Source organism: Homalodisca vitripennis, chromosome 4, assembly GCF_021130785.1.
Source record: "Homalodisca vitripennis isolate AUS2020 chromosome 4, UT_GWSS_2.1, whole genome shotgun sequence".
NCBI lineage: Eukaryota > Metazoa > Arthropoda > Insecta > Hemiptera > Cicadellidae > Homalodisca > Homalodisca vitripennis.
This window is the reverse complement of record NC_060210.1, coordinates 106,467,220-106,494,483: the sequence shown is the minus strand read 5'-3', so window position 1 is coordinate 106,494,483 and position 27,264 is coordinate 106,467,220. Positions and strand designations below refer to the sequence as shown.

At 38.7% G+C, this 27,264-nt stretch overlaps 2 protein-coding genes across 2 annotated transcripts in view; both read right to left on the bottom strand.

The window, feature by feature from the left end:
* Positions 1-27,264, bottom strand: part of LOC124359910 (proline-, glutamic acid- and leucine-rich protein 1-like) — a 55,818-nt gene that overhangs the window by 2,922 nt on the left and 25,632 nt on the right. The window contains exon 10 of the mRNA XM_046813042.1: positions 26,506-26,682. Within this exon, the coding sequence (XP_046668998.1) occupies positions 26,506-26,682 (177 nt within the window). The remainder of the gene's footprint in view (positions 1-26,505; positions 26,683-27,264) is intronic.
* On the bottom strand, positions 8,137-10,710 carry LOC124359911 (piggyBac transposable element-derived protein 3-like). Its single transcript, XM_046813043.1, has 2 exons — positions 10,484-10,710; positions 8,137-10,203 (listed from the first exon to the last, which is right to left on the bottom strand). Exons 1-2 carry the CDS (start codon positions 10,510-10,512, stop codon positions 8,445-8,447), a joined length of 1,788 nt encoding a protein of 595 aa, XP_046668999.1. The 5' UTR covers positions 10,513-10,710; the 3' UTR covers positions 8,137-8,444.

Sequence of the window (27,264 nt, the reverse complement as noted above, 5' to 3'; positions counted from 1 at the left end):
TGAGAGGAATAAAACAAATAAAAGTAGTGACTAAATCAATTAAAATATAACAAAGTTACAATTGTAGTTACTAGAAATACAAAATTGATCAAATAGATTTGAAGTACTTTTTCAGGACATACTACCGATCTTGGAAGTGACAAAAAATTATATTCCAGAGTGAAAAAATTAATAAAACATATTTATTGGGAAATTAATTGTCTTCTCTTAGTTATCAGATTTTATATCTTATTAATGCAATGCCCATAATTGCAATAAAAGATGAATAAATACATTATTGACTCATGCTGTGAAAAATATATTTATTTTTTATAACTAAAGTTAAAAATATAACCAAAGCTAGTTTTAATTTAATCTGATGTATGAAAGAACAAATGTTGTTAAAGATTGTGTAACAAGTAGATGTCTCAAGCCAATCTTATCACTAAACACTTAATCTCCAGTTAATGGGTGCAACTACTATTGATTGTTCAAGCTTTATTACATTGAGTCAATCCTTTTTAACATGTACAGTAGTATCCCTTTAGTTCTCATAGCATAATTCTTGACATGAATCTAAATAGAAATAAAAATTGATTTATGTATTGATTCCAATACTATTATTTGGTTTGCAACAATTATCATCATAATTAGAACATCTTGTTTTCTCTGAACCTAAAATAAGAGAATATCTTTACACAAGTATTGCTAACATAATTTTTCATTAGCTACATTAATACTTATTTAAAAAAAAGAACAGTTAAAATCTTTTAATTTGTAACTAGAACCAGAAAGTCAGATGTTATCTCAATTTATCTGATTATGTTATTATAAAACTCTGGATCTGTATAAAGGTTTTCATCATTATTAAATTGCATCACAATTTGAGGTTAAGTGGTAGAGAGGACTTTATAGTCCTAACTTTGCCTCTAATAAAGACATTTTTCATTTCAAAAAATCAACACTAGCTTCCTGTTTTTTCTTGGAGTTAATTTCCTAAAAAAACTATAATTAAATAATTACAATAACACTTGTATTGGCCTATACAAAAGTATTTTATATATGAACTACAAAAATTAACAATTGAACTTGACCGAATCTAACATGAAATTATAGATTTGAAAAACAGATTTTAAAGGGGTTTTAATGGCTTATAAAACATATGTTTAGGATCTTACGAACAACCTTTCATTTATTTATTGTACTGAACAATATACACAAAGATTGTTAAGTTACAAGTTCATGTGGAGTTATTACTCTTATTGCCTTGTGGTGTTTGAACAACTTTTATAGATACATTTTTTCAAATAGAAAATATAAGTTTGTATTTATTCAATCTGTATATTAAAAGAATTTATAAATATCTAATGGCAGTCAGTAAGGCAGTTCTATCCAGCAAATTTCCTTCATTTTGGTTTTAAATTAAAGGTATTTTTTTACAGACCAGGCATCAATAATATTAAGTTACTTAGCTTTGATATTTTTCACATTTTACTCAAAAATGTTTTCCTCATAAACATTTCTTATGGAGATCTGAAACGTACCGTTACCATTACTTTTTCAATTTCTCCGGTGTTAATAAATCTACATACTTCGTTTTTATTGAAGAACAGTCAGTGGTTTAAATTACTTGAGAATGGGATGCCTTAGGAGCGGTCATTCAACTTTAAAAGGATTTGGTTTTTAAAAGGATTTTTTATGTTGTGAAGCCATTGTCAGCTGTACATTAGGCATCTCAAGAGAGGTTTATTTACATTCAGTGTCAGCTGTGGGTTGTCTCCATTTAGATTGTTTTAAATTGTTCACGTCCTCCTCCGTAGACTAGTGGATATAGTCACGGCTCTCTAACTGAGAGATCACAGGTTTCAAATCCCGGGAAGGTCCCATCATACAGGAATAGCAGCCACAGTGAATTAAAACAAGCCAGCGTAGCCTCTCAGCTACAGGCTTTAAAGAGATAAGAAAAAAACCTGTTCATGTAAGTTTAGATCTTGTCACTTTATACATTTCTACAGTAAGCTGGAATAATATATCTGAAATCTATTCAAAAAATGATAACAAACATTGAAGATATAAAGAAGTTTGAACTGAAGTTAAAATATATTTAATTAAAAATGCATTTTATTTATTTCAAGAGTTTTTACAATGACATTGTTATGAAAACTTCATTGCTTTAATTATTAAAGTAACTTAGTTGTAGTTGACACTATTCATTGTATTTATGTGCATAACATAAATAAAGATAATTTGACTTTGACTTATGTTTCGTCACACAGAAACAGAGGATACATTGCAATCGTTGATTGTAGTGTCCTATTTATTTATGTAACACATAATAGTAGTATACTTTGGCCGTTCCTGGGACAAAGCACCTGAGACCGGTTCTGGGACAAACCGTGTGAGACCGAATCTGGGACAGAATTGTTAGAGAGCGACTAAGAGTGTGAGTATGGGTGGTCGCGCCGCGCGAATCACCACGCATGTCATCGCTGTCCCGTCACCGCCACCGCGCAGACACCACGCGTTTTTATTTACCACAATTGTGAGTATGTATGTGTTTGTGATTTACTGATCAGATCTAAATAGACAATGTTGTTTACATGGTTGTTCTGGAGCAGTTGGTTGTTTTGGTCTACAAGTGTGATTGTGATCTGTTGAATCTTTCGTAAACCGCTCCGAAGAGGTATGTAGTGTTTTTCTTGAGGTGATTGAGATATTTTGTAGCCGTGTGGTACATTAGGGGAAAAGGAGTAGAGGATTGCTGTCTCCAAATGTTTGTGAGAGTGAACATCATGATTGACAAGACTGTTGTTGACAATATTGCAGTGTATCTCGATGACATCAACGGCTCTGAGATTCGGTGGATTCGATGCAATAAAATTTTCATTTGAGTTGAAGTAAGACGATTCTTTTTGTAAGTTTGTTGCATCAGATTTTTCAAAACCTAAGAGATCACTAACGGTTTTATCTAAGTAGAATTTAATTGGAGAATTAATTGATATTTTGTCACCATCTTTAAAGATCTTGAAATCGTCAGAATTTATACTAAGATTCAACGATTGTATGTAATCTCTGAAACTCTTTTCAAGTTTTTCAATGGTCCAATAACCACATTGAAGTATCAGTGGTTTCGGAATGAAATGTATTTCCAAGTCCCAAAAATAGACTTTTGCATGTTGCAACAAGTTGTATATGTTGTTCTCAGAGTAAAATCCAACAAGAGCCATATAATACTCTACGTTTGGATCGAAGTGGATGGGGTGTTCTAGATGGAGAGTCAGTACAGACTCAGTTCCAGTTAGTTTGAGTAATGGCATGGTTACATTTGTTTATATACTTATAATTCTATACAAGTTTTAGATGAAGTTACTACCATCATGGAAGTCTTCAAAACCTCTTTCCATATATTTTTTATTTCGTTGTTGAATTTTTTCTGCATGATGTATATCTTGCCTTCTAATTCACTCAATTGAACTTTGACAACCACATCATATGGCTCCACTGCTTTGCTCACTTGACCAATTCTCTGGTGGTTTTTCAGTAGGAAGCTGCCCCATATCTTTTCACCATTTACGGTACTAGTGGGGACAATCTCGATCGCATTTATTATTTTCTCCGATTTTACCAAATGCGATTCCAATAATTTCTTGACTTCGGATAAATCTTGTGAGACTTTTGATACATCACTTGCAAGCTCAATTATCTCGTCAGGAGAAGGGTCTGAATTGGGTTGAGTAGGTATTGATCCAATTTCAATTTCTTCTCCAAATCTGTTGAAAATAAAACCACGGTTTCCATGCATTTTTATTGTTTCTTATATTACGAAGAATATGTTCCCAGTCCTCACCAGCAGAATCTCGTCGTAGAACCTCCAGGCACAGATGTCCACAGATAGGAGGATCATCAAACCCCTGAATACGCTCTGAGTTTAAACCAACCCTTTTGACCCCAAATACCTGACTACTTCTATTGGAGGATTGACATCGCCATATGAATCAAAATAGAATTTCTTTTCACCACGTTTCACATAACACGTCCAGTGAGTACCACCAGATGAAAGGTCACCAAGATTTACAATACCACGTTCAATATTTGTAGGTTTGTCTGGAAGTAACTGTCGCATGAAAACACCTCTAAACTCATTAATGTTTAATATACCTGCTAATTTTTCTATTTCACCAAGAGACAGCGGGAAGATCTCTTTTTTTTTATTCACAAACAACAATGCATCAAGCTTCCGACCAATACGTCGTTTCAACCCTCTACCCGTAGGGTCTTTTTCAATAATGGTGTCCAAAAGGTTTACAATTGCTTCTAAGTTACAACCAACTCCTCATCAACTAAACTCTTTAACCAAGGTATAAATTTTTCTCTCAGTAAAGGAGCCAACTTTCTTCTTATTAATGGAGAGATGAAGCGTTTACCTCCAGGAACTGACGAATCCACCATTTCCATAATTTCCTTCAAAAACCCTCCTTGTTTATTAGATACGAGTTGGTTGTAACTTAGAAGCAATTGTAAACCTTTTTTGTTCTTAACAGCTCTAGAAACGGCTTTGTGTTGCTCTCCAGAAAGAAGTATATGATTACTTCCGTGAGACAGCTGTTCATTAGATAATCTGATTACTGTAGGTTTCCGTCTTTTGTACGCTGTACAAAGCTTACGTTTTTGAGCTTCGGATAGCCGAACTGTATAATTATACTGACTTTCCATTCTATACGCTTTCTTATATACAAAACACTGACATGAAAACAATAATTGCCCCTACTAATGAAAAAAATAAATCATTTTTATTTTACTTTTTTTGTTTGTTTTTTTATTTGTTTTTACAGGAGTTTGATTATGTTTCGAGTAATGTCATATGAGAAATGTGCCTCAGATACAACGACAACATATGCTGTGGTGCCGCTGCTCCCCTGTGGAGATGCAATAGCTTTTACAAAATCTAATTCAATCTGAATGTCACTTCGAGATCTGTCCGTTGTTGGTTGATGTAGATGTGTGTCAATTACAACCAAAGGTGAGTTATCAATAAATTCTTTCAGGTTTACTAACACGTTATTGTCTCCGAAGTTTATTTTTCGGAACTCTAGGTACTGATCGTACATGATCCTGTATATACCATTAGTAATATCAAAATTCTGCAATTCCTGAGGGTACCTTTCTCCTTTAATTTTCACAGGCACATTTTTGATGTTGCAGCTGTCAAATCTGCTAGGATCTTTTGCCTGGGTGTTTGTTCTGTTTGTTTGAAGTGGGATTATAACAAATATAGGATTGTACACATTTCTGTAAACACTTGTAATATCGAAGCTGAACGATGAACCGAACACCCCTCTTTTGTCGATGCATTGCCATTGAAAGAAGTTGTAGACTAAAGCATCCTTGTCACTCAAATGTTTCAAACCATCAATTAACTGGATTTTGGAAGTGCTGGTATAATCGACTATGGGGACTCGTAACACAAACGACTCTATCACAATTTTCCCATCGCCAGGATCTGTTGCTGTGGACCCTGCCCCTTTCCAGTGAAACAACGCATCATTATCTTCATTCCTAGTAAATGTGATTTCAAAACCTCCCTTGTACATCGGGTAACGTAGGTGGTCAAAGAACCCTAATCCTAAATGCCCAAGTGTGCCGAGTGCCTCAAACTTCCCACCTCCTGTAAACGATGATGAGTAACCACTACTTGAGAGTGTTTGTTTTTCAGTGTTACTGTAACTAACAATCCCCTTTATAGTGCTGGTGATGCCGGGGAGTTCTACTGTGTCGATCAATGTGTTTCCTCAGCTCTATTCCTGAAAACGAGAAGGCCGCGAAGTTGTCTACCAGTTTGACGGTAGAGTTAGTTTTGATAATCAGACCCATCAGATTTTTGCACATACTTTCCATGAATGTGGTACATTATGCGTGATTCATAAAATGCGTCTCCATGATCCAGTTTGAATGTTGTATTGTTGTTGGGTGCATTGAAGTTGAGCTCTGAAACTGGCATTGCAGTTCTATACTCACTTCTTGCTATACCGCTCGAAAATTCAATATACAGTTTCTCTATCACTGGTTTTACCACTGATCACTGTTCTAATATATCCTCTCTTATATATAGGGTAAAAAATATTTGCTTTCATTGCTTTATATATCTGATGGGTAGATACATCCTGAAGTTCCTAACCCCATACCGAGTTTACGTTTCAACCACATTCCTCCTGTTGCTAGGCTGACCATACGCTCATTCAAGTCAGCATCATCTGAGGTAGCCCTCTCCCAAGCTTTCTTTTGTAATATTTTGTCCGCCTCCCACTTGTCTTCTGTGTTTTTATGATCCCTATACCATATATCATGCTTCTTACAAGCTTCATCGAGGGAGTTAATTCCCTTATCTCCCCTAGCAAGTCTCTTGTCAAGCTGGGTGCCGGGCCCACAGTAGTTGTACGTATCAAGATTCCAGTTCTTGGGCGCGTGTAACTCGAATGGTAACTTGTTAATGATGTCGTTCAAAAGCCCTTTACCTTCTATAAGATGTTCAGGCAAAACAGACAAACATCTGACTAGGTACTTCAACCCTTTAGGTGTAGCAATTAGGTCTTCCATTTCACCGTGAAGGAAATCAACCACAGACAGTTTTTCATTATGAAAGTTGTTGTTCCCAGCTTCTTCCTGAGCTTGAATGTAGTGTAACCTGTCAATGAGGTCTTTGAAGTTCTTTATGTACCTATATTCGACCGGACTTTCATTGTAAACCTTTAACCCTGAACCAATTGTTGCCACTTTTCCATTCACCAACTCATCCCAAATAGGTTTTATCATATGTTTCCACTTTAGTCCTTGACTTGATTTGGGACGACTACTTTTGGGATTGTTTCTTTGGAAAAGCGAGTTTGTCCTCACCAATATGTCCTTGTAAGAGTTCCAGTCTTTATCGGTGTACAGATCCTTCTCTACTATATTGTTTTTCGTCAACAATCTCTAAAGACCCTCAGTCCCTTTGTATTTCTTTTGGAGCTGACTAATATAATGTCATCATAATCAAATGTAATTGGTTCGGAACCGATCATCGGCTGCTCTAGATTTTCATCGTACCAAATACCAAACTGTTTGTCGTTGGATTTTGGAAGGTATTGAGCCGGTTCAATACCTATATCTCCCCGGCTCATGTGTGTTTTATATAGTGTGTGTGTGGTTTATTGGCTGCAGAGGCGACTGATTTTGAAGGCGTTTGGCCTTTCCGGCAGAGTGGCGTAAAGACTCTGAGCTGTAGTGTACTAGTTAGGAGTAGCTCCTGTTTAAAATTTTGGTTTATTTTAGTATTTTGTTAGATTTGCTGAGCTGATTCCTTCTAACATGTGCGGCTAGGTTTACGGCCCCTCACTGATGAGTAAGTTTTGCTTTCTTTTAATATTTAGTGATTATTTTTATTTTTCAAACTGTGAAGGTTAAGAGCACATGGTTTTCCAAATTGTAGCTTTGCCTTTTATTAAATTTTAGTACTTCTGGCTGTTAACTAAATTTTAAATTGGTTTTCAAATTAATTCTCTTACACTTTTATTAGTTTTCACCCTTTCTATTCAGCTTAAATTAATTTTCTGTCTCTCAGTGAGGACCAGTCCTAGGCTTATGTTACAGTTCTTTTTTATTCTGCAGCCAATATTGTTTGTAATGTGTCACTTGTTATGTAGTTTTTTGTAAACAAACCCAGAGAGACTGCTGAAGGTTCATTTTGCTAAATTTAAGCCTTTCTGAGAGATGTAACGTTCTTCGGGTCTTTTAGCCCATAACTCCCCCTTATAGCCTACTTGGTTAATTTAAGGCCTTCTGCCATCAAATTTTAAATTTAGATTCCTGTTATTAGGCTGCTACTTTTGGCCATCAGTTTTTTTCCTAATCATTAAATTTTTTTTTCACCAAGAGTAAAACGCTTAATTTTTGTTCTGTGACAGAGGGGATTTTCATACTAACTTTCTTTGGGGTTGTTGTTTTGAGTTGGGAATTTTATTTTAAGTGCAGGATGCCCTTCCCCTGCTTTTCACCAATTTTGAGCCTATTCTGTCAATAAATGCCTGTTTTAAAAATGTTTTAACCAAATTGTTACGTATGGTAGGCTACTGCGTATACCTCGAATAAATTTCTTTATAACTTATTGTTTTAGTCTTTTAACCCATAAAGGACTGGAATTATTTTCTGTGGAATTTGAAATTATTTTGTATTTAAACCCTTTTCTATAAGCTTTTTTGTTATTGGAAAATTATTGATTTTATTCTAGTGATGTATCTATATCGAAAATTTGTGTGTGACCATATGGTCACAGTAGGCTTTTAAGATACCTTTTCCGAATAAATAAACAACCAATCGCATTATATGAAACTTTACTTTATTATTTACTTTAAAACCATTAAACTATTAAGTAAAGTAAAATCAGATTATTATAAAGTTTTTGTAGACTCCAGAGTGACATATATAGTAGCCTACTGCAGTTTGTGATAGTTCTCGAAACATTTTACACACAGGCCGACGTCACATTTTTTGCAAGCTGTTCTTCCTACAGAACTGCACAATCTATTTGCGCACCTCCTGCGCTTTTCTGTTGGTATTACATAGTGATGTAGACCATCGTAGCGTAGACTATTTTTATTTTTTGCAACGAAGACCTTTCTTGAAGTACTTGGGCCGGGAAGAGCTGGAGGAGTCTTGTACCTTGTTAAGTAGCATTGAACTATTTCTCTTCTAAATGTCAGTTTTGTCATTTTGTTCCCTGACAATCTGAGAAGTCGCCAAGCATTAGTGGTGCCCAGATCTATAAGCCATGTAAACAAAGGCCACCACCACTTCTTTCCCCTGATCCCAATTCTGTGGGTGCTTATGTCCTCATCCATAAGGTCCGTCCCTCCCATGTGGTGATTATACTGTTTTATCACAAAGGGTTGTTGAATGTGGAGATATTTCTTTTCTGACTGAGAGAAGCGCTTCACACTAGCAATAGGCTCAATACCATATGATGTCGATGCGACTGTAACAACACTATTGTCTTTCCAGCGAGCGACAAATATGCCATCTTCTTTTTCTATTTTACATTGAAAGCTTCCTCGAGATTCATTTTGCATATCTTTTTTTGATGAAAGAGGGCAGTCTTTTGGCAATCTGTTGATTCGGACAGTTCCTGTAGAACCATAACCTCTATCTTTCAGATGTTTCATCAGTGCTGGACTTGTAAACAAATTGTCAAAAAACAACTGGTAGGGTAACTCATCTTGAGGTATTTCATCCAGCATTGATACAAGAGGAGCTGCTGATTTCCCAAATAGCTTTGAATATGTTTCATTTGTTGTTGTGTTCTTCCCTTGAAAAATCTCAAAATTGATCAAGTACCCAGTATCAGTATTTAGGCTCCAAATCTTGTAGCCAAAACGGATAGGTTTCCCTTTCAAAAATTGCTTACATCCATGTTTGCCATAGTACTTTACCATGGACTCATCAAAACACAAAAACTCAGATGGTACAAAATTGTCAAGACATTTACATTTGAGTAAGTTCATAAGTGGCCTCATTTTCCACATTTTGTCATTTGGAATTGTCTCAGAGTTATCTGCACAGTGCAAAAAGCGCATAATTTGAATAAATCTATCACGTCTCATTGCTTGACAGACCATTTCATTTTTCATATCTAGTCCAGAATCCCAATAGCATTTCTTACCAGGCAGTTCATTGTATCCTGACAGTAACAAAATTGCTAAAAAGCATTTCATTTCTTCCTCCGTAACCTTTGGGTCTGGGCAGTTTTTGAATAAAGCGTACTTGTTTGTATTTTTAACTAGCAATTCAATAACACTGTTGTTGATGAATAGCTCAAAAAGTTCAACTGGGCTTAAAGAACTGAACTTACTGTAGTTGTATGCTTGAAAAGCAAGAGTCTTCTGAGCTTCCATGTCGCCATCAATCCAGGTTCGATGTTTTTTATCTTGTAGTTCCGTGCAACTTGATTCAACAAGATTACAAAGTCTTCTTACTCTTATTTCTGCGGGAGCTGATAGTTGTCCACCGTTCAAATTATTTATGGTACCACCTTCGTCTTCTGGACCAGAGTCTTCATCAGTGAGGATATCATTTTCTGGGGGGGCAATAAAGATGTCAACGTCTGAGGTGTCGAGATTCCCGTCATCAACAAAGTTTTCAATTACATCGACAGCTTCGGCTACAGTAAATCCCTCGGCCAGTGACAGTTGTTGCCTAAAACAACAAATGAAGGATAATAATGTAATATATATACCTCACAAACATGAGAGGCGAAATAAAAATTACTGGTAAAACATATTCAATATTATTGTTTTTGTTCATATGAAAGCCTACTGTGACCATATGGTCACAGTAAAGTTTGAGGTGGCCTATGACATAACCTAAAACTGACATAGCATTTTCTTTAAAACATAACCAGTTAAAAGCTTATGAAATAACATAGGACATATTTCAGATATGTTTATCTTATATATAAAAAAGTTATAATACTTACAACCAATTGTTGTCAAGAAAATCAGCCATGTTGTAACATAAGTAAATTTAATACTTTACTGTTCCTCACAACTGAAACCAACCATCAAACAATAACACTACAGGTGAAGAATAACTCTTGTTCTGTCAGCTGGCTAAGAAAAAATCAAAACCAGCTTCATGAATCAGGCATACCAACCCAAAAAATAAAATACTGAAACTGTGACCATATGGTCACAGTAGTCTCTTATGGGTTAAATGGAATATCTTGTTTATTTATTGTTTTCTAATGTTACCAGCTTCTATATTAAGGTTTATTTTAATTTTTATCAGTAATTGATTGGTCTGTGATATTTTGAAATTTTGGTAATTTACTTAACTTAGAATTCTTGATAGATAATTTTTGGCAACTTTACTTTTATTAAAATCTATATTGTTTGGCAACTATTTATTAATAATTATTAACTTTAAAAGGGTACTAGGCTGAAACCTGGTTTCAGGGTCCAAGGGATGAGCTGTTTATCTCCTGTCATCTCTCCATCATGCGTGGTCGCAGAGAACCTTCACTTTGCGCTCTGCTGAGGGACGGCCACCATGATGGACATTTCTGCTAGTCAAAATCTGTGATACCCTGCATTCTTTATTTATTTGTTATTGTTATTGTTGCCATTTATATAGTTTATATTTTGTTATTTAATTTTAAGTTAGTTTTAGATATTATTTAGTTATTTCTTGGATTTCATTAGGAGCCCGCCCTTAGCCGAAGGATACCGGGTGGAATTGGCATTTCTTGTTTCAAATTATGGCGTGTCTAATTTTTTGTATGCAGGTGCACCTGACAAGAATTGTTCGAGGTATATACTACTGCAGGCACTTTTTATTTTTTTATTTATAATATATATATATATATATACTTAATTATATTGACTGGATAGGCCTGTGTTTTCGTAGTAAATGAACCTGAGTATACTGACCACGGTGTGTTTTTTTTTTTTTACCTAGTTTAATTTTGATCCGGCATCCCGTTCGCCACCATGGGCGCGCGTTTCCCAGTTGGTTTGCTGTGGGTGTGCGAGCGGCGATGTAAGGTTTCAATGGCAGAGCGTGGTTACCTGCTCTCTCAGCTGTCTCTCAGTTCTGGTTTTGTTTGTTGGTGTAGGTTAGTGTTAGGTAGGGGGAGGTTAGAGTACACATTTTTTTTTATTAGGAGCTCGCCCTAGCACAGGATACCGGGTGGAATTGGTTTAGTGTCTTGCTTCCTGCAGACTTACCCTTTGCAGGGAGCAGGGGACTCTAAATTGCTTAACCGCTAAATTTACCTAACTGTACTCTACTTCTCCCCTATCAATGTGTTGTTTTGTTATATTTATTGCTTCTGTGTTTGTAGGTTGTGGTTAGTGTATATTTGCAGGGTATCCTTCTATTAGGTAGCAGGTATTAAGTTCTTCACTTGGACCTCGTCAGTGTAAGCCCTTTGTGAGTTGAGTCCACTTAGTTTACTAAGTAATTGTTGCGTACGCTTTGTTGTATTTATTTTGTCTTAATTGTTTGGTATGGCGTTTTCCCTGGTGCCTGAACATCTGCGCAAGCCCGAGTTGGTTTTTGAGGTCCTGGCGAGAGGACAGAAGCCCGAGGGAGATGTGAGGGCATTAAGAGCTCAATTACGGGATTGTATAGCGTTGGACCGCAGCTGGAATGCAGAGTTCCAAATTAATACTGAATTTGAGTTTTGTAAAACCCGAATGGAAGAGTTAGAAGACGATATTAATTTTGAGTCACTTCCCATGTCCGGGTCAGCAAAGGCTAGATTGGCATCTCAACTTTTACATTGGCGTGACAGAATAGTTTTACTTATGTCAGCTCCTAGTTTAGACTCTGATATTAAAAGTTGGGCCTTTTCGGCCAGTAACAAATTAAAACAAGCCTTAGATGGTTTGAGTGAGGTGCGCTCGGTGAAAGAGAAGGGGGTACTATTTACCGCTGTCACTCCAAAGGAGGTTCCCACTACCATTACCTTTGCTAACCGTCCTCCGGCTCTTTCTTTCGAGCCTCCCAGAGTTACTATGTCTCCGATGGGTAGTGGCCCTCCTGAAGCGGCTGGTGAGGCATCATCTATAGTTGTGCCTTCCTTTTCTAGCTTTGGCAAATTGCCCCATCCTTTGGGGAGTGTTTTACAACACTTCCCCAGAGTTGATGGGCTTGACACTAATTTACTTATCCATTTCCTTCTGGAAGTTTTTAAGCTGAGAGAATTTCCTGGTATGACAGATGCCATGCTTATGCAGATTTTAGCGCAGTTTTCCTTAAGGCCGCTTTTTGATCGCCTTCTAGACTGCCTTAAGAGAGGTGCCACTTTTGACCAGTTCCACGCCGAGATCTTGGAGTTCTTTGTACCTGCTCGGGTTAGGGAGCGCTTGCGGGTGGAACGCGTTTACCGTCCTCAGGCACCAGACGAGACGTTGAGCCATTTTGTCGGGGAGATACGGGATGTAGCCCGGGTGTTGCGCTTGAGCTTGAGCGAAACAGAGTTGGTGAGCCTTATTTTGGAGGGCATTAAACCTGAAGAACGCTCCCGTTTGATTTTTTGTAGCCGTCCCGCATCTTTTGCGGATTTGGACCGCCTCTCCATCATCTCTAGAGGGGTTCAGGATGCGGATGATCAAAGGGAGGCCATGTCGAGGCATCTTCCTCACTTGCCTCCGGGGCCGGTCCATGCTCCGGTGCGGTCTGAGCCAGCAGCTGCTCCTTCCCGTAGGCAGCCTCCTACCTGTTATGGCTGCAAGCAAGTGGGACATATTAGACCGTTTTGTCCACTTAATAAAAAAAACTAGTAAGCTTGCGGACGAGTAAGCCCGACTCGTGCCGTAAAGGTAATTTTGAGGGCAAAAATGTACATAATTTTGATGGTAAAAGGGTAGCTGGTTTAATACAGAACAGAAAGAAATAGACTTGGGGACAGTTATCATCGTTGGCCGAGAGGGGAGGTTGCTGCTCTGGCCGCGCAGGGAGTAAGGGCTGCCCGCTCAACCTGCCCACAACTGGATGTGCTTGTGGGGAATGTGGTGCAGAAGGCCCTGGTTGATTCTGGGTCAGCACGCAGCCTGATTTCTTTGTCGTTTTTTGAAGATCTAAAATCCTCTGGGCTAATACGGCAGGTTGAGCCTAGTTCACTTATCTGCTGGACTGCTTCACGCACACCTTTACCTATTATCTGTAGTGCCCAGATTCACATCAAAATTAATTATTTCTCTTGGGATTGGAGCTTTTTGGTGGCTAAGGACCTGACTTTTCCTTTCATCTTGGGAGCAGATTTTATCGGAAAAACTGGCATGATTTTGGATTTGGCCTCCAGTCATGTTTTCTTTGCTTTCGCCAGGCGGGTGCTCGTTCCCTTTTCTGATGTCGAGTCTCGTGGGACTGCTGCCTTAGAGATGGAAGATAAGAGCTTGACTCCTCCTGACCAACTAGGACATCTTACGCCGAAAGAGGCTGAGGACATAAGGCAGATTTGTTCCAGTTTTCCTGAAGTCCTCACTGACAAACTGGGCACGACCAATCTCTTGGAATACGAGATTCGTCTTACAGACACCCGTCCTGTACGTTCCCATCCATATAAGCTTGCTCCGCCCAAGATGGAAATTCTGAGAAATATGATCGATGATTTACTTAAGAGTGGGGTAATCGAGCCGTCTTGCTCAAATTTTTCCAGTCCAGCGTTTCTAGTGCCGAAACCTAATGGGAAGTCCAGATTGGTCCTGGATTATCGAAAGCTCAATGCTCAGATAGAAATTGACTCCGTGCCTCTCCCCGATTTGCATTCTGCTTTCGACTGGTTTGGTAAGGCCAAGTATTTCTCCATTTTTGATCTTAATCAGGCATACCATCAGATTCCTCTAAAACACGAGTCTCGACCTCTCACTGCCTTTTGTGTGCCTTGGAATTTGTACCAGTTCACCCGAGTGCCAATGGGCTTGGCTGTGGGGGCCCAAACACTCACCAGACTCCTGGATTCTATCTTTCATGATGTCAAATTTAAGTTCGTGTTCAACTATCTGGATGACCTGCTTGTGTACAGTGAGAGTTATGAGGAGCACTTGACTCATCTGGAGGAAGTTCTAACTAGGCTGCGAGGGTCTGGCCTTACCGTCAATCCTGAAAAGGTGAGTTTTGCTCAGCCTGAAATATCGTTTCTGGGTCATCTTGTCTCTTCTCGAGGTGTTTGTATTGATCCAGAGAGAACCCAGGCAATCAGGGAGTTTCCTCCTCCTAAGGATGCCAAGGGGATTGCCCGTTTTGTGGGAATGATAAATTTTTATCGTCGTTTCATCCCCAATGTTGCTGAAGTGGCGGCCCCTCTGAACTCTCTTAGGAAAAAGGGTGCCAAGTTTGAGTGGGGTGAAGCGCAACAGACTGCTTTTGAGCAGCTGAAAGAGGCAGTGATGCAGCCTCCAGTCTTGGCTATGCCTGATTTCAGTCGTAGGTTCGTCTTGCAAACTGATGCTTCCTCCTTAGCCGTTGCTGCTGTTTTATCCCAAGAAGTAGATGGTATCCGGCAGCCCATAGCTTATGCTTCACGCACGTTAACCCCTTGTGAGAAGAAGAGTTGTTCTGTTTATGAGCTGGAATGTTTGGCTGTCGTGTTTGGAATTAACAAGTTCAGGCGTTACCTAGAACATAAAGAATTTTTGTTGGAAACCGACAACCAGGCACTTTCTTGGCTCCTTGCCCACCCCCGTCAGCTCGGGAAGATTGGTCGCTGGGTAGTCCAAATTTCTGCCCTTAAGTTCACAGTGCAGCACGTGCGAGGCACCCAAAATATCATAGCGGACACTCTGTCACGCATGTATCACTTACCCAACGACCACCAGAATTTATCAGAGCCGCCATGTTGTGGCGTGCTCCTAGACTTTCCTCTGGCATTTTCGGACATTGTTCCACACCAACTTAAGGATCCCAAGCTGACTGCTATCATCAATGAGCTTAAAAACGGAGGTGCCCACCCTCCTTATTTTCTGTACCGAGGTGCTCTATGCTGCCGTGACAAGCAGCGGAGAAAACCTAAGTTAGTGCTGCCAAGCTTTCTTGTACCGATGGTCTTTCAGTATTTTCATTCTTCTCCTGTGGGTGGACATCTAGGAATTCATAAGACCATCGCGAAGATTAGGGATCAGTTCATCTGGAAAGGTATGGACCGGGATATTGCAGCTCGAGTACGTTCTTGTGAACTGTGCTCGCTAAGCAAACCCGCTCAAAATACCAAGTTGGGTCTTTTGTCATCTGAGGTGGCGGAAAAACCTTTGGAGAAGGTTTTCATTGACTATGTTGGGCCTCTCCCGCGTAGCAAGTCCGGAAATAAGTTCCTACTTGTTTGTGTGGATGCCTTCTCCAAGTTTGTTTGGTTGTTCCCATTGCGGAGTGCTACCGCGCAGCTCACGGTGCAAGCACTTCGTAACCATTTTTTTTCAACACTTTGGAATCCCCGCCACCTTAGTTTCCGATAATGGTTCACAATTTGTCTCTAATATCTTTAAAAGAATGTGCTTTGGGCACGGAATCTGCCATGTGACTACTTCCCCTTTCTATCCTCAGCCTTCTCACGCCGAACGGTTTAATCGCAATCTTCGATCTGCTCTCGTTGCCTTTCTTGCGGAAAATCAGACCAACAAATGGGATCAACAACTACCTTGGATCCAATTTGCCTTTAATACGGCCCAGCATGAAAGTCACAAGGCGGTACCTTTCGAGTTATTATTTGGCTTTCCGCCAAACAACCCTTTGGCGAACCTTTGGAAAATTAGCGATCTTCTGCCACCTCCTGGTACTCCCGATGTGAAAGCCACTTGGGAGGCAGCCAGGCGGAATCTCATTCGGGCTAGGGAGTTAGTAAGGAGGAAGTACAACCGAGGTCGTATTGCCAATCCCTTCCAGGTGGGGGATCTAGTTTACTGCAAGGCTCACCCAGTCAGTTCGGCTGTGGACAAAAGAGCTGCTAAACTTTGCTGCAGGTGGACTGGTCCCCACCGCATCTTGAAGTTTCTGACTCCGGTGACTGCCCGACTGGGAGATCCTCAGTCCGAGAAGATTTTCAGGAAGGCGCACATATCCCATCTGAAGCCTTGCCGGAGTCATCCGTGATTTCTCTTTAGTCTGTGCGGAAGGGTTTTAGGTCCAGAGGCCTGATCACCTCTGCTCCTTCTTCCTGATCAAGGTTCCTGTTTTCTTCTTTGTACCCACGCTACTCTTGGAGGGATTTCTTGCCTCCAACTGGATTTTCTTGGTTTTCCCTTCTGCATACTTCAGGGTTTCCGGTTTATAATTCTTCAACCTTTGGGGGGAGAGGCATTTCGTTCGGTTCTTCTTTTTGAAGAAATTAACAGAGGGGAGTTCCTCCTTTTGGGGGGGGAGTCTGAGCCGGTTCAATACCTATATCTCCCCGGCTCATGTGTGTTTTATATAGTGTGTGTGTGTGGTTTATTGGCTGCAGAGGCGACTGATTTTGAAGGCGTTTGGCCTTTCCGGCAGAGTGGCGTAAAGACTCTGAGCTGTAGTGTACTAGTTAGGAGTAGCTCCTGTTTAAAATTTTGGTTTATTTTAGTATTTTGTTAGATTTGCTGAGCTGATTCCTTCTAACATGTGCGGCTAGGTTTACGGCCCCTCACTGATGAGTAAGTTTTGCTTTCTTTTAATATTTAGTGATTATTTTTATTTTTCAAACTGTGAAGGTTAAGAGCACATGGTTTTCCAAATTGTAGCTTTGCCTTTTATTAAATTTTAGTACTTCTGGCTGTTAACTAAATTTTAAATTGGCTTTCAAATTAATTCTCTTACACTTTTATTAGTTTTCACCCTTTCTATTCAGCTTAAATTAATTTTCTGTCTCTCAGTGAGGACCAGTCCTAGGCTTATGTTACAGTTCTTTTTTATTCTGCAGCCAATATTGTTTGTAATGTGTCACTTGTTATGTAGTTTTTGTAAACAAACCCAGAGAGACTGCTGAAGGTTCATTTTGCTAAATTTAAGCCTTTCTGAGAGATGTAACGTTCTTCGGGTCTTTTAGCCCATAACTCCCCCTTATAGCCTACTTGGTTAATTTAAGGCCTTCTGCCATCAAATTTTAAATTTAGATTCCTGTTATTAGGCTGCTACTTTTGGCCATCAGTTTTTTTCCTAATCATTAAATTTTTTTTTTCACCAAGAGTAAAACGCTTAATTTTTGTTCTGTGACAGAGGGGATTTTCATACTAACTTTCTTTGGGGTTGTTGTTTTGAGTTGGGAATTTTATTTTAAGTGCAGGATGCCCTTCCCCTGCTTTTCACCAATTTTGAGCCTATTCTGTCAATAAATGCCTGTTTTAAAAATGTTTTAACCAAATTGTTACGTATGGTAGGCTACTGCGTATACCTCGAATAAATTTCTTTATAACTTATTGTTTTAGTCTTTTAAATGGAATATCTTGTTTATTTATTGTTTTCTAATGTTACCAGCTTCTATATTAAGGTTTATTTTAATTTTTATCAGTAATTGATTGGTCTGTGATATTTTGAAATTTTGGTAATTTACTTAACTTAAAATTCTTGATAGATAATTTTTGGCAACTTTACTTTTATTAAAATCTATATTGTTTGGCAACTATTTATTAATAATTATTAACTTTAAAAGGGTACTAGGCTGAAACCTGGTTTCAGGGTCCAAGGGATGAGCTGTTTATCTCCTGTCATCTCTCCATCATGCGTGGTCGCAGAGAACCTTCACTTTGCGCTCTGCTGAGGGACGGCCACCATGATGGACATTTCTGCTAGTCAAAATCTGTGATACCCTGCATTCTTTATTTATTTGTTATTGTTATTGTTGCCATTTATATAGTTTATATTTTGTTATTTAATTTTAAGTTAGTTTTAGATATTATTTAGTTATTTCTTGGATTTCATTAGGAGCCCGCCCTTAGCCGAAGGATACCGGGTGGAATTGGCATTTCTTGTTTCAAATTATGGCGTGTCTAATTTTTTGTATGCAGGTGCACCTGACAAGAATTGTTCGAGGTATATACTACTGCAGGCACTTTTTATTTTTTTATTTATAATATATATATATATATACTTAATTATATTGACTGGATAGGCCTGTGTTTTCGTAGTAAATGAACCTGAGTATACTGACCACGGTGTGTTTTTTTTTTTTTTTTACCTAGTTTAATTTTGATCCGGCATCCCGTTCGCCACCATGGGCGCGCGTTTCCCAGTTGGTTTGCTGTGGGTGTGCGAGCGGCGATGTAAGGTTTCAGTATCGAGCTCCTAGAGAACCAAGTGTTACTACTTTAGAATCCATCAACTGTTTCATCGATTGCTCTTGAGGTTTGTACTTCTGGCTCATCATCGTAATCTACATCCTCAAACGTTCGACGATCTGATGCTTGAGGCTGAAATCTTACCAACTGTTTCATACAGTTTTGACTACGTATCTTTTGTGTTTCCAATTCTCTATGTTGTTGTTCCCTAATGGCTCTGGTGATTGGTTCGTACTTTTTCTCATTTTCATGAACATCTTCTAACTCTTTGAAATGGGTCTGAGCAAACTCACTTTGTAATTTCCGGTTTAACTCATCCAACTTTCTAGCTTTAGAAACAGTGAGCGGTCGATCATGTGTTATTGATATGTCACGATTGGCAGACGTCTCATTAGCATTTGATGATATAGTATTTTTGTTTGAGAAGTTTTTTAATTCATCCTGTTCAGCACGTTTGAACTTTGCAGCCAAGACACTCTGAATTTTTTCAAGTCGCCTTGCTTCTTTTGCATCTAGTTTATTCGCCATGTTGTATACTTATAGTAATAGATACAGAGTTATTCTTCAAATCTTTCAAGTCACGTTTACACTGGAACGTCAAATCACATTTAGAAAACGTCAAATTACGTTTAGAGAACGTCAAATTACGTTTAGAGAACGTCAAATTACGATTAGAGAACGTCAAATTACGTTTGCTGTAACGTTGTACAACGAAGTATTACTCAACACTTAGTTTCCTTTTTAAATTGCACATGTATTTCCTTTTTTGTGGTTTAGCTGTTGTATTAATAGATATGAATCCATGAGGTGTTTTCCAGCACTCAAAACAGAGAGCCTCAAATTGGTTGAAAGTCATGTCAGAACCTACAAAGTCCTGGAACACTCTCTTTGTATAGTACTTGTTCATTGTAAACAGACACAACAGGTTAACATTGTTTTGTATGACCTGCATATCAACCCAACCATAGCTCTGACTCAGGTAGACACCCTTTATGACGTCCTTTAATGAAATAGTCTTTGATTTTAGTTTGCTCTTCTAGGAGGCAGTCATCGAATACCACAAGTGAGTTTGGTTTGCAGTCATCGATAGAAATGAGATCTTGACAGGACGAATAGAAAAACGCTATGTGTCTTCTAAGGTTTTTTTCTAATCTACTGTATTGTTCACGCAGATCTACATATGCAGGTTGTTCTATTGAACGACTAAACACGTATAGATTCTTGAACGGAACTCCATCTTTGTTGTAAATGAAATTCAATAACAAGTTCGTTTTACCACTCCCAGACGGTCCTACAATAAGAAACCGTAACGGTCTAGGTAAAAATTGGTCTTCGAATTTCTCTCTGCAATACACTTGAATTTCCATAGTATGTTCTCTTACATACATTTACAATTTAACAGTTTTCGCATATTCTATGATGACCCCATGCTAGGGTTTGAATATTGTCTTCGAGTACGAAACGCTTGTAGTCCTTTGATGAAAGTACCACTTTATGGTATTCTACGCTGTAGAGATTGTGTGCTTGACTCCGAATTGTATTCATCGTTGATGTTACTAAACAAACAGTCTTTATAGTTGCTAAAGGTAATTTCATTTTCAACTACAGCTTTTTTCACGCCCTTAGACCTCTTTATGAAATGGTTGTCTTCTATATTGCTCGCATACATCTTGGATCCTACAAACTCTCGCATGATTCGACCATTAAGTTCATCTTTCATTTTACCCAGAACTTTTTTGTTTACGTGGGGAAGCCCATATTGATTGGGGTTGGGGTAGTCACTTGTATCAAATAATCCAATTAAATGTTTCATGTCTTCATAGAAGTTTTTCGTTTTGATGTCATATATCAGGGAATCGGTATCGGTGTACACCATTTTTATGTTAGATCCATACTTCTCTTTCATTACATTGTAGTGGAAATCATACATCAGTGGCTTTGATATGTCTAGAATACTCATACCTACGTAAATAGGTTTATTTAACAAAAGTTTTTTGTTACTAAAATGTACAGCAACTAGGTTTTCTGTAAAGATGATTCGACTCTTAAAGTTCGGTTTGCTAACCCATCTTTCCACTAATTTGGATTTAGTACCCAAACGAATGTCCACACGATTTCTCATATTTTCCATAGTTTTTCCAAAAACTGAGTTGTTCATTAGTTTGAAAAAGTCTTTCTCAAAATCATTTCTCGCCTTTGTACGCTCCATGGTATTCAGATTAATGTACGGTTGCAACCAATTGCTTTGAGTGAAACTAAGAACTCTATGAACATGTTTTAGTTTCATACCCAGACTCAAATAAAGCTTTAAATTTTTGTAGTGTACGACATACTTTTCTTTGCTGTAAAGAGTTGTCAGAAGCTTTGCCATTTTCGATCCTGGTGGGACTCTACGTTCTGGAGCGAGAGGTAGATCAGAGTGTACGTCGTGTATTTCTTCAGGATATTCCAAATCAACTTCTAATATGTAGCCTGTGGGTGAATCGTCACTAACTTTCATTACATCGATGTCTGTACTGCTCCACTGAAAGTTTGCATATGGTAGTTTTACAGACATTGCCCACCCATACAGGTTGTTTGCATCCAAGTACATGAGGTAGTTGTTTGGTTTCAATTTGTCGTAGTCTTTCATGTAGGGATTGTTTGCCTTCGCATATCGATGAGAACACTGTGAAATACCACCACGAATACCCTTTTCAACCATGAGTACCATATCGATGTCAGTCAATAGGGACAGTTCGACTTTTGTAATTTTTAGCATTGCGTTCCAAGCCAACCCAGGTGCTGTGAAATACCATGCAGGATCTAATTTGTATGTATTGAGACATACATCCCTGAAGTTTTCCATAACATCTGCAAGCAGCAAGACATCGGTTTCGTTATATAGCATTGTATATTCTTTCATGTTCTGAATGTTAAAGTCGGTCCATACATCGCACGCATGTTTGTAATCTTCATTTGTTATGTGTTGTTTATTCAGTCTATTGTAAAATTCTTCTTGACTAGGTAGTGATGTTTCACTATATTTTTCTATACTGTCCATGTAGTCGTAAGGATACACTCCTTTTCGTAGCAATAAATTGAGGTCCTTACCATTGTAATATGTTGAGATGTGTTTGAATTGAGATCTAGTCAGATTCTTTGCCAACCTATCGAGACTTTGTGACATGAACTTGAATGAATCGATGAATCGTAGTTTAATTCCACCTTCCACACTGACCATAAAGGAAATGTACCGCTCCTCGTTGTTGGGTATCAATGATATGCGATTTTGGAACTTACCAAACTCTTTAATGAATAGGTGAGTGTCGTAACCTGCTAAATTATGAATGAAAACAGGAATGAACCTAGGTTTTTTGAAATTTATCTTACACTTGTTGTGAGCTGCTCCTCTAAACAAACCCGTCAAATGGTTATGGTCTCTAACACGATCATCGCCAAGAAAATTTCCACAGATATGACACGTAGTAGTAGATTCAAACATTTCCTGTTGCTCTTTTGTCATCAACTGCATGGGGACTATTGCTTCACTCTTGTAAAGTTCATTAATCCTTATCGACTCCTCAATCAATGATTTTACAAATACATGTGCAGCATCGTCTCCAAAGTATTTGATCAGTGGTTTGGAAAAGCCGTCCTCTGACACCCCATACACACAGAAGGAAATGGCATTATGTTTCTGATATTTAATAGTGAACGACTGGTGATTACCATTACAATCCACTTTACATGGTTGACATGTTGAAATAGGTGCTAGACAGCATTCAAAGTCTGCGTAATACACAAAGGGCACTCTCATTGAGCAATTGAAATCTTTAAATCTAATTACAGTTCCTGGCTCTGGTAGTTCCAATTTCACAGCATCGTGTGTGTTACAGTCTTCTCTAAGCTTGATGAGTAAATCCTCTCTCGTAAAGTGTTGCAAACACCTATTGCATATCCACATCTTATGTCCATTTCGTGAGATCTGTGAACTAACCAAACGGGACATATCTTTGATCCAGCAGTAGTGAGTGTTTGTTTTTTCTCTGATAAACAGTAGATTAACATGTTTTTCCATCTCGTTATCAGTTATTCTCAGCGGGAATATATCGAACTTGTCATCATAAGCATAGACATTAACAGAAATTCCACTACGTCTTTCAAACTTTGCTATATCATCAAGTTTCATGGGGCATTCGCAAGTTGCTAGTGCATGAAGCAGCTCTCGTTTGAAAGGTTCATAATTGCTGATTCTTTCTGGATGAACCTTAACTGGATGTAAAGCTGCCAGAATAGACCACATAAAACATTTCTGATCTTTGTTTTTTACATTAATAACAGCCTTTTTGGATTGAATCTGTTTTGGTAGAACCACATAGCTGGATCCGTGAAAAGGAATGTATCGGTTGACTCTGATCTCCAAGTCTTTCAAACTTTTTAGTGACCATTGAGAACCGTTTGCCTCAAACTCCTCCATCTCAACCAACATCTTAAGTTTTGCTGAGTTATAATAGTCAGACAGAGACGTTGTCGAGTAAAGAATTTAATTTTTTGTTTTAAAGTTCATGACTTGAGTCACCTCCACATTGTTTATTATTTTCTTGAATTCAGCATGATAAACCATGTTTACCTTAAGATTTTTTTCTTTTACAGCTTCCTGAAGTTTTTCAACAACGAGTGGTTTGTATATCTCAAGAAACATTTTTGGATCTTTGATCCCACGTTTGTTTATAATCACATACGTGTTCAATCACATACGACTTATCCGGAACTTCAAATGGTGGTGGACCAAGTATTGATATAATTTTCGATGAATTGGGGTGTATCCTTTTTACTGGTGGTTCAAACTTTGGAGCGTCAGCTTCAGGGCCGCATTTACAAATTCGGCGCCCCTAGGCCTACAGACCAAAGAGCGCCCCCCCCCCCCCCAGAGGACTCTGATTACACTGACGTAGAAATCCAGTAAATTTCCTAATTACGTAATTTTGATGAAAGATAATTACAATAGTATATATATATATATATATATATATATATATATACACTATATATATATATATATAGGAGTGTTTTGAATAAATAAAAGCAATAAACCAATGAATGAGTCAACGTCGCACCCCGGACCTAGTTGACCTTGGCCACCCGCCCCGCCGAGCGCCAACACCACCCGCCGCCGCAACTTTTTTCTTTTGTGTACTTTAAAATTTATGCGCCCCCTAAAATTTTGCGCCCTAGGCCTGGGCCTAGTGGGCCTATAGGGAAATGCGGCACTGGTCAGCTTTAGATGGACCAATTACAGTTCTAATTTTGGAATAGAAATCTGGAGTGTCTAACATAGATAAATCAAAATCAGCAATCGCGTCTTGTTCTTCAGGTCTGATATTTTAATAGGACTCTGGCAACATAGACATATCAAAATCAGCAATCGCGTCTTGTTCTTCAGGTCTGAGATTTAAATAGGACTCTAGCAACATAGACATATCAAAATCAGCAATCACGTTCTGGAATTGATTGTCACTCACAGCCTCAGCGTAGTTTTCCAACATAGACATATCAAAATCCAGAGTTTGTCTGTCTAACGTGGACATGCATTTCTTTGTTTTTTTATGGCGGGACATGGAGGAATTCCTGACTTCAGCACCACACCTTGAACATACTTGTTTCATCGAAGGAGGTTTTTCATTGAATCCGTTGGAAGAAGCATAAGCTAGTGGATTTGACGCTGACATACACTTCTTTGTTTTTTGGTGGCAGGATAGGTTAGATGCAGTAACCTCTGCTCCACAATTCGGACATTTCTTGACTGATGATCTTCGAAGACCATCCGTAGCATTGAGAAATGCTGTTTGCTTGCTAGCAGGAGAAAACACCATTATTATAGAGCTGGTTACTCTCTTATTGTATGGGCGATTAACGATGGAAAAGGATGAGGTGTGGATGGATGAGAATAGGAAGAGGAGTAGGAAGAGGGTGGGATGAGTGGAAGGAGGGATGATATCATTATTAATACATTTGACTCTGAAAGGAAGAGGAGTAGGAAGAAGGTGGGTGAGAGGGATGAGTAAGGTGCGGTTTCTCGCGCGGCGCGGCGGTGACTGGACAGTGACGAGGCGCGTACCGATTGTTTGTATACTTATAGAAACAACACGCGGTGTCTCACACGGTGGTGGTGACGGTTCAGCAGTCGCGCGGCGCGGTGCTGACGAGGCGCGTGCCAATTGCTTGGCGGTGACGGTTCAGCAGTCGCGCGGCGCGGCGATGACGAGGCGCGTGCCGATTGCTTGTATACTTACAGTAACAACGCGTGGTGTCTGCGCGGTGGCGGTGACGGGACAGCGATGACATCAAAGTCAAAGTCAAAGTCAAGTCTTTTATTGCCGTTGATAATATTACAATTATGTGGCAAAAGTCATACCGAATAAATCTATAATTTTTACATTCGTTCACAATACCACATTCAGACATACAATCGTTACATTCATCCATACCACTTACTCGCTAATTCTCTCCACTGCCAACGCCAGTGTCAGTCTTCTAGATTGGAGGTCTCCCAACTATAATTCAAAAACTCGTCGACGCTATAGAATGCTTTAGACGCTAAAAAGCGCTTCAGACGAGTTTTTAACGCCTTGGGCGTTTGTACGTTTTTCATGGAATCCGGCAAACTGTTGATGAAACGGACACCTGCCTGCGAGGGCAGGTGTTCATAAACCACCGTTCTGTGTCGCCCAGTACGGTAGTTGTCTCTGCCTCTCGTTTCATATTCATGCACGTCACGGCCCCTAGTCAGGGCACATTTTGACTTACAGAATAAAACTGCCTCCAAGATATAGAGACATGGCAGGGTCAACAGCTGCAATTTTTTGAAAGCTGGTCTACACGACTCTCTGAAGTTAATGTTGGCGATTGTTCTAATCGCTTTCTTTTGAAGCCTGAAAACTCTCATAATTTGATTGTTTGAACAAGCTCCCCACAAAATCACTCCGTAGGAAAGATGTGGGTAAATCAGGCCGTAATACGCCGCCATCAGAACCTGACTTGGGCAGTATTTGGCTAAAGATCTTAAAACATAAACGCCAGATGCTAATTTTGAACAAACTGAATCAATGTGAACATTCCATGTCAAACCTCGATCAAGGTATATACCAAGGAATTTGGAGGAGTAAACTTCTTCTAATGTGGAGTCTCCCAGCATGACGGAAGGCCCACACCCAACGTCCATTGGTCGCAGGGCGAAATTCAGAAAATTAGATTTTGTGGAATTTGTTGTGAGATTGAGGCTATGAAAGTGTTGGACGCAATTGTTAAGGTCAACAAAAGCTTTTTGTTCCAAAACTTCTTTTGATTTATCGTTAAAACAGAGAGTCGTGTCATCAGCATACTGCACGAGACATGCGTGGTGATTCGCGCGGCGCGGTTCTGACCACCCATACTCACACTCTTAGTCGCTCTCTAACAATTCTGTCCCAGATTCGGTCTCACACGGTTTGTCCCAGAACCGGTCTCAGGTGCTTTGTCCCAGGAACGGCCAAAGTATACTACTCATAATTATGGCAAATGTTACAAATCTTCCTATCCACTCCTCAACATATCTTATGATTTACTGTATAACAATTCCTCACAATGTTTAGTAATTCTGGACTTGGAAAGGGAAGGGAAAATTATCGACAATTGTTTCCCAACAATATAATAAGTTCAGCTACTTACAGCAGGAGGATCATACTGCAAAGATTTAGTCACCAATCTACTGCACAGACAATACATCAAACACACTTACCTTGTAGATATCTGATTGAACAGTTGAGGCGATAGTTTTGATCATCAGGGACAGCACCAACACAGCTCTCTCACACAACTGGTTGTTGGCAACATCATTGCCTAGCTTCTCACTGTGATCTTCTTCATTGACTAACATCTGAGTTTTTTTCTTGCCCTTGCCCATCTTGGAACCAACCTAAAATATTAGTAAGATTACAAGTTTGTATGTTGATAGGGTGAGACATTGTTGACCTTGCCTTATTCTGGTTTTAATACAACAAAAGACACAAATTCCAAAAGTTGTTTCTTTTTTGTAAGAGGTAATATTCATCCTTAGCTACTATGACATTGTTCTTTTACAGCTATATTATATGAAATATTATAACATAAATATCAACAAAATAGTTTGTACACCTTATTTTAACCCCTTGACCTACTCGTTTATACAGAATATGAACCTACCAAAACGACACAGGTTAGGTGTGTCTGGCACAGTTAAATTCAATTATTTTGGTCCAAAATTAAAACTGCTTGAATTGATCTATTATTTAGTCTATTATTTTAATTGTGTTCTTACGAAACTTGAGAAAATTAATATAGCCATCTTAAGTTACATTTGAGATAACAAGTATAAAACTTACTGTTAATTTTGTACTTTTAAAAATTTTACTTTTTTATTTAGAACCAAACAATGCTGTATATAAGAAGCAAATTAGAACAAACTAAGATGTTAACAATAGCATGGAAAGTTTAAATGTGATTAGTTCACAAACGCTCC

Excerpts from the sequence above, each read along its gene's own strand:
- LOC124359911 (XM_046813043.1), bottom strand. The coding sequence starts at position 10,512 with ATGGCTGATTTTCTTGACAACAATTGGTT. Across the intron at positions 10,204-10,483 it reads TTTCTTGACAACAATTGGTT|GCAACAACTGTCACTGGCCG; the intron begins GTAAGTATTATA and ends TTGTTGTTTTAG.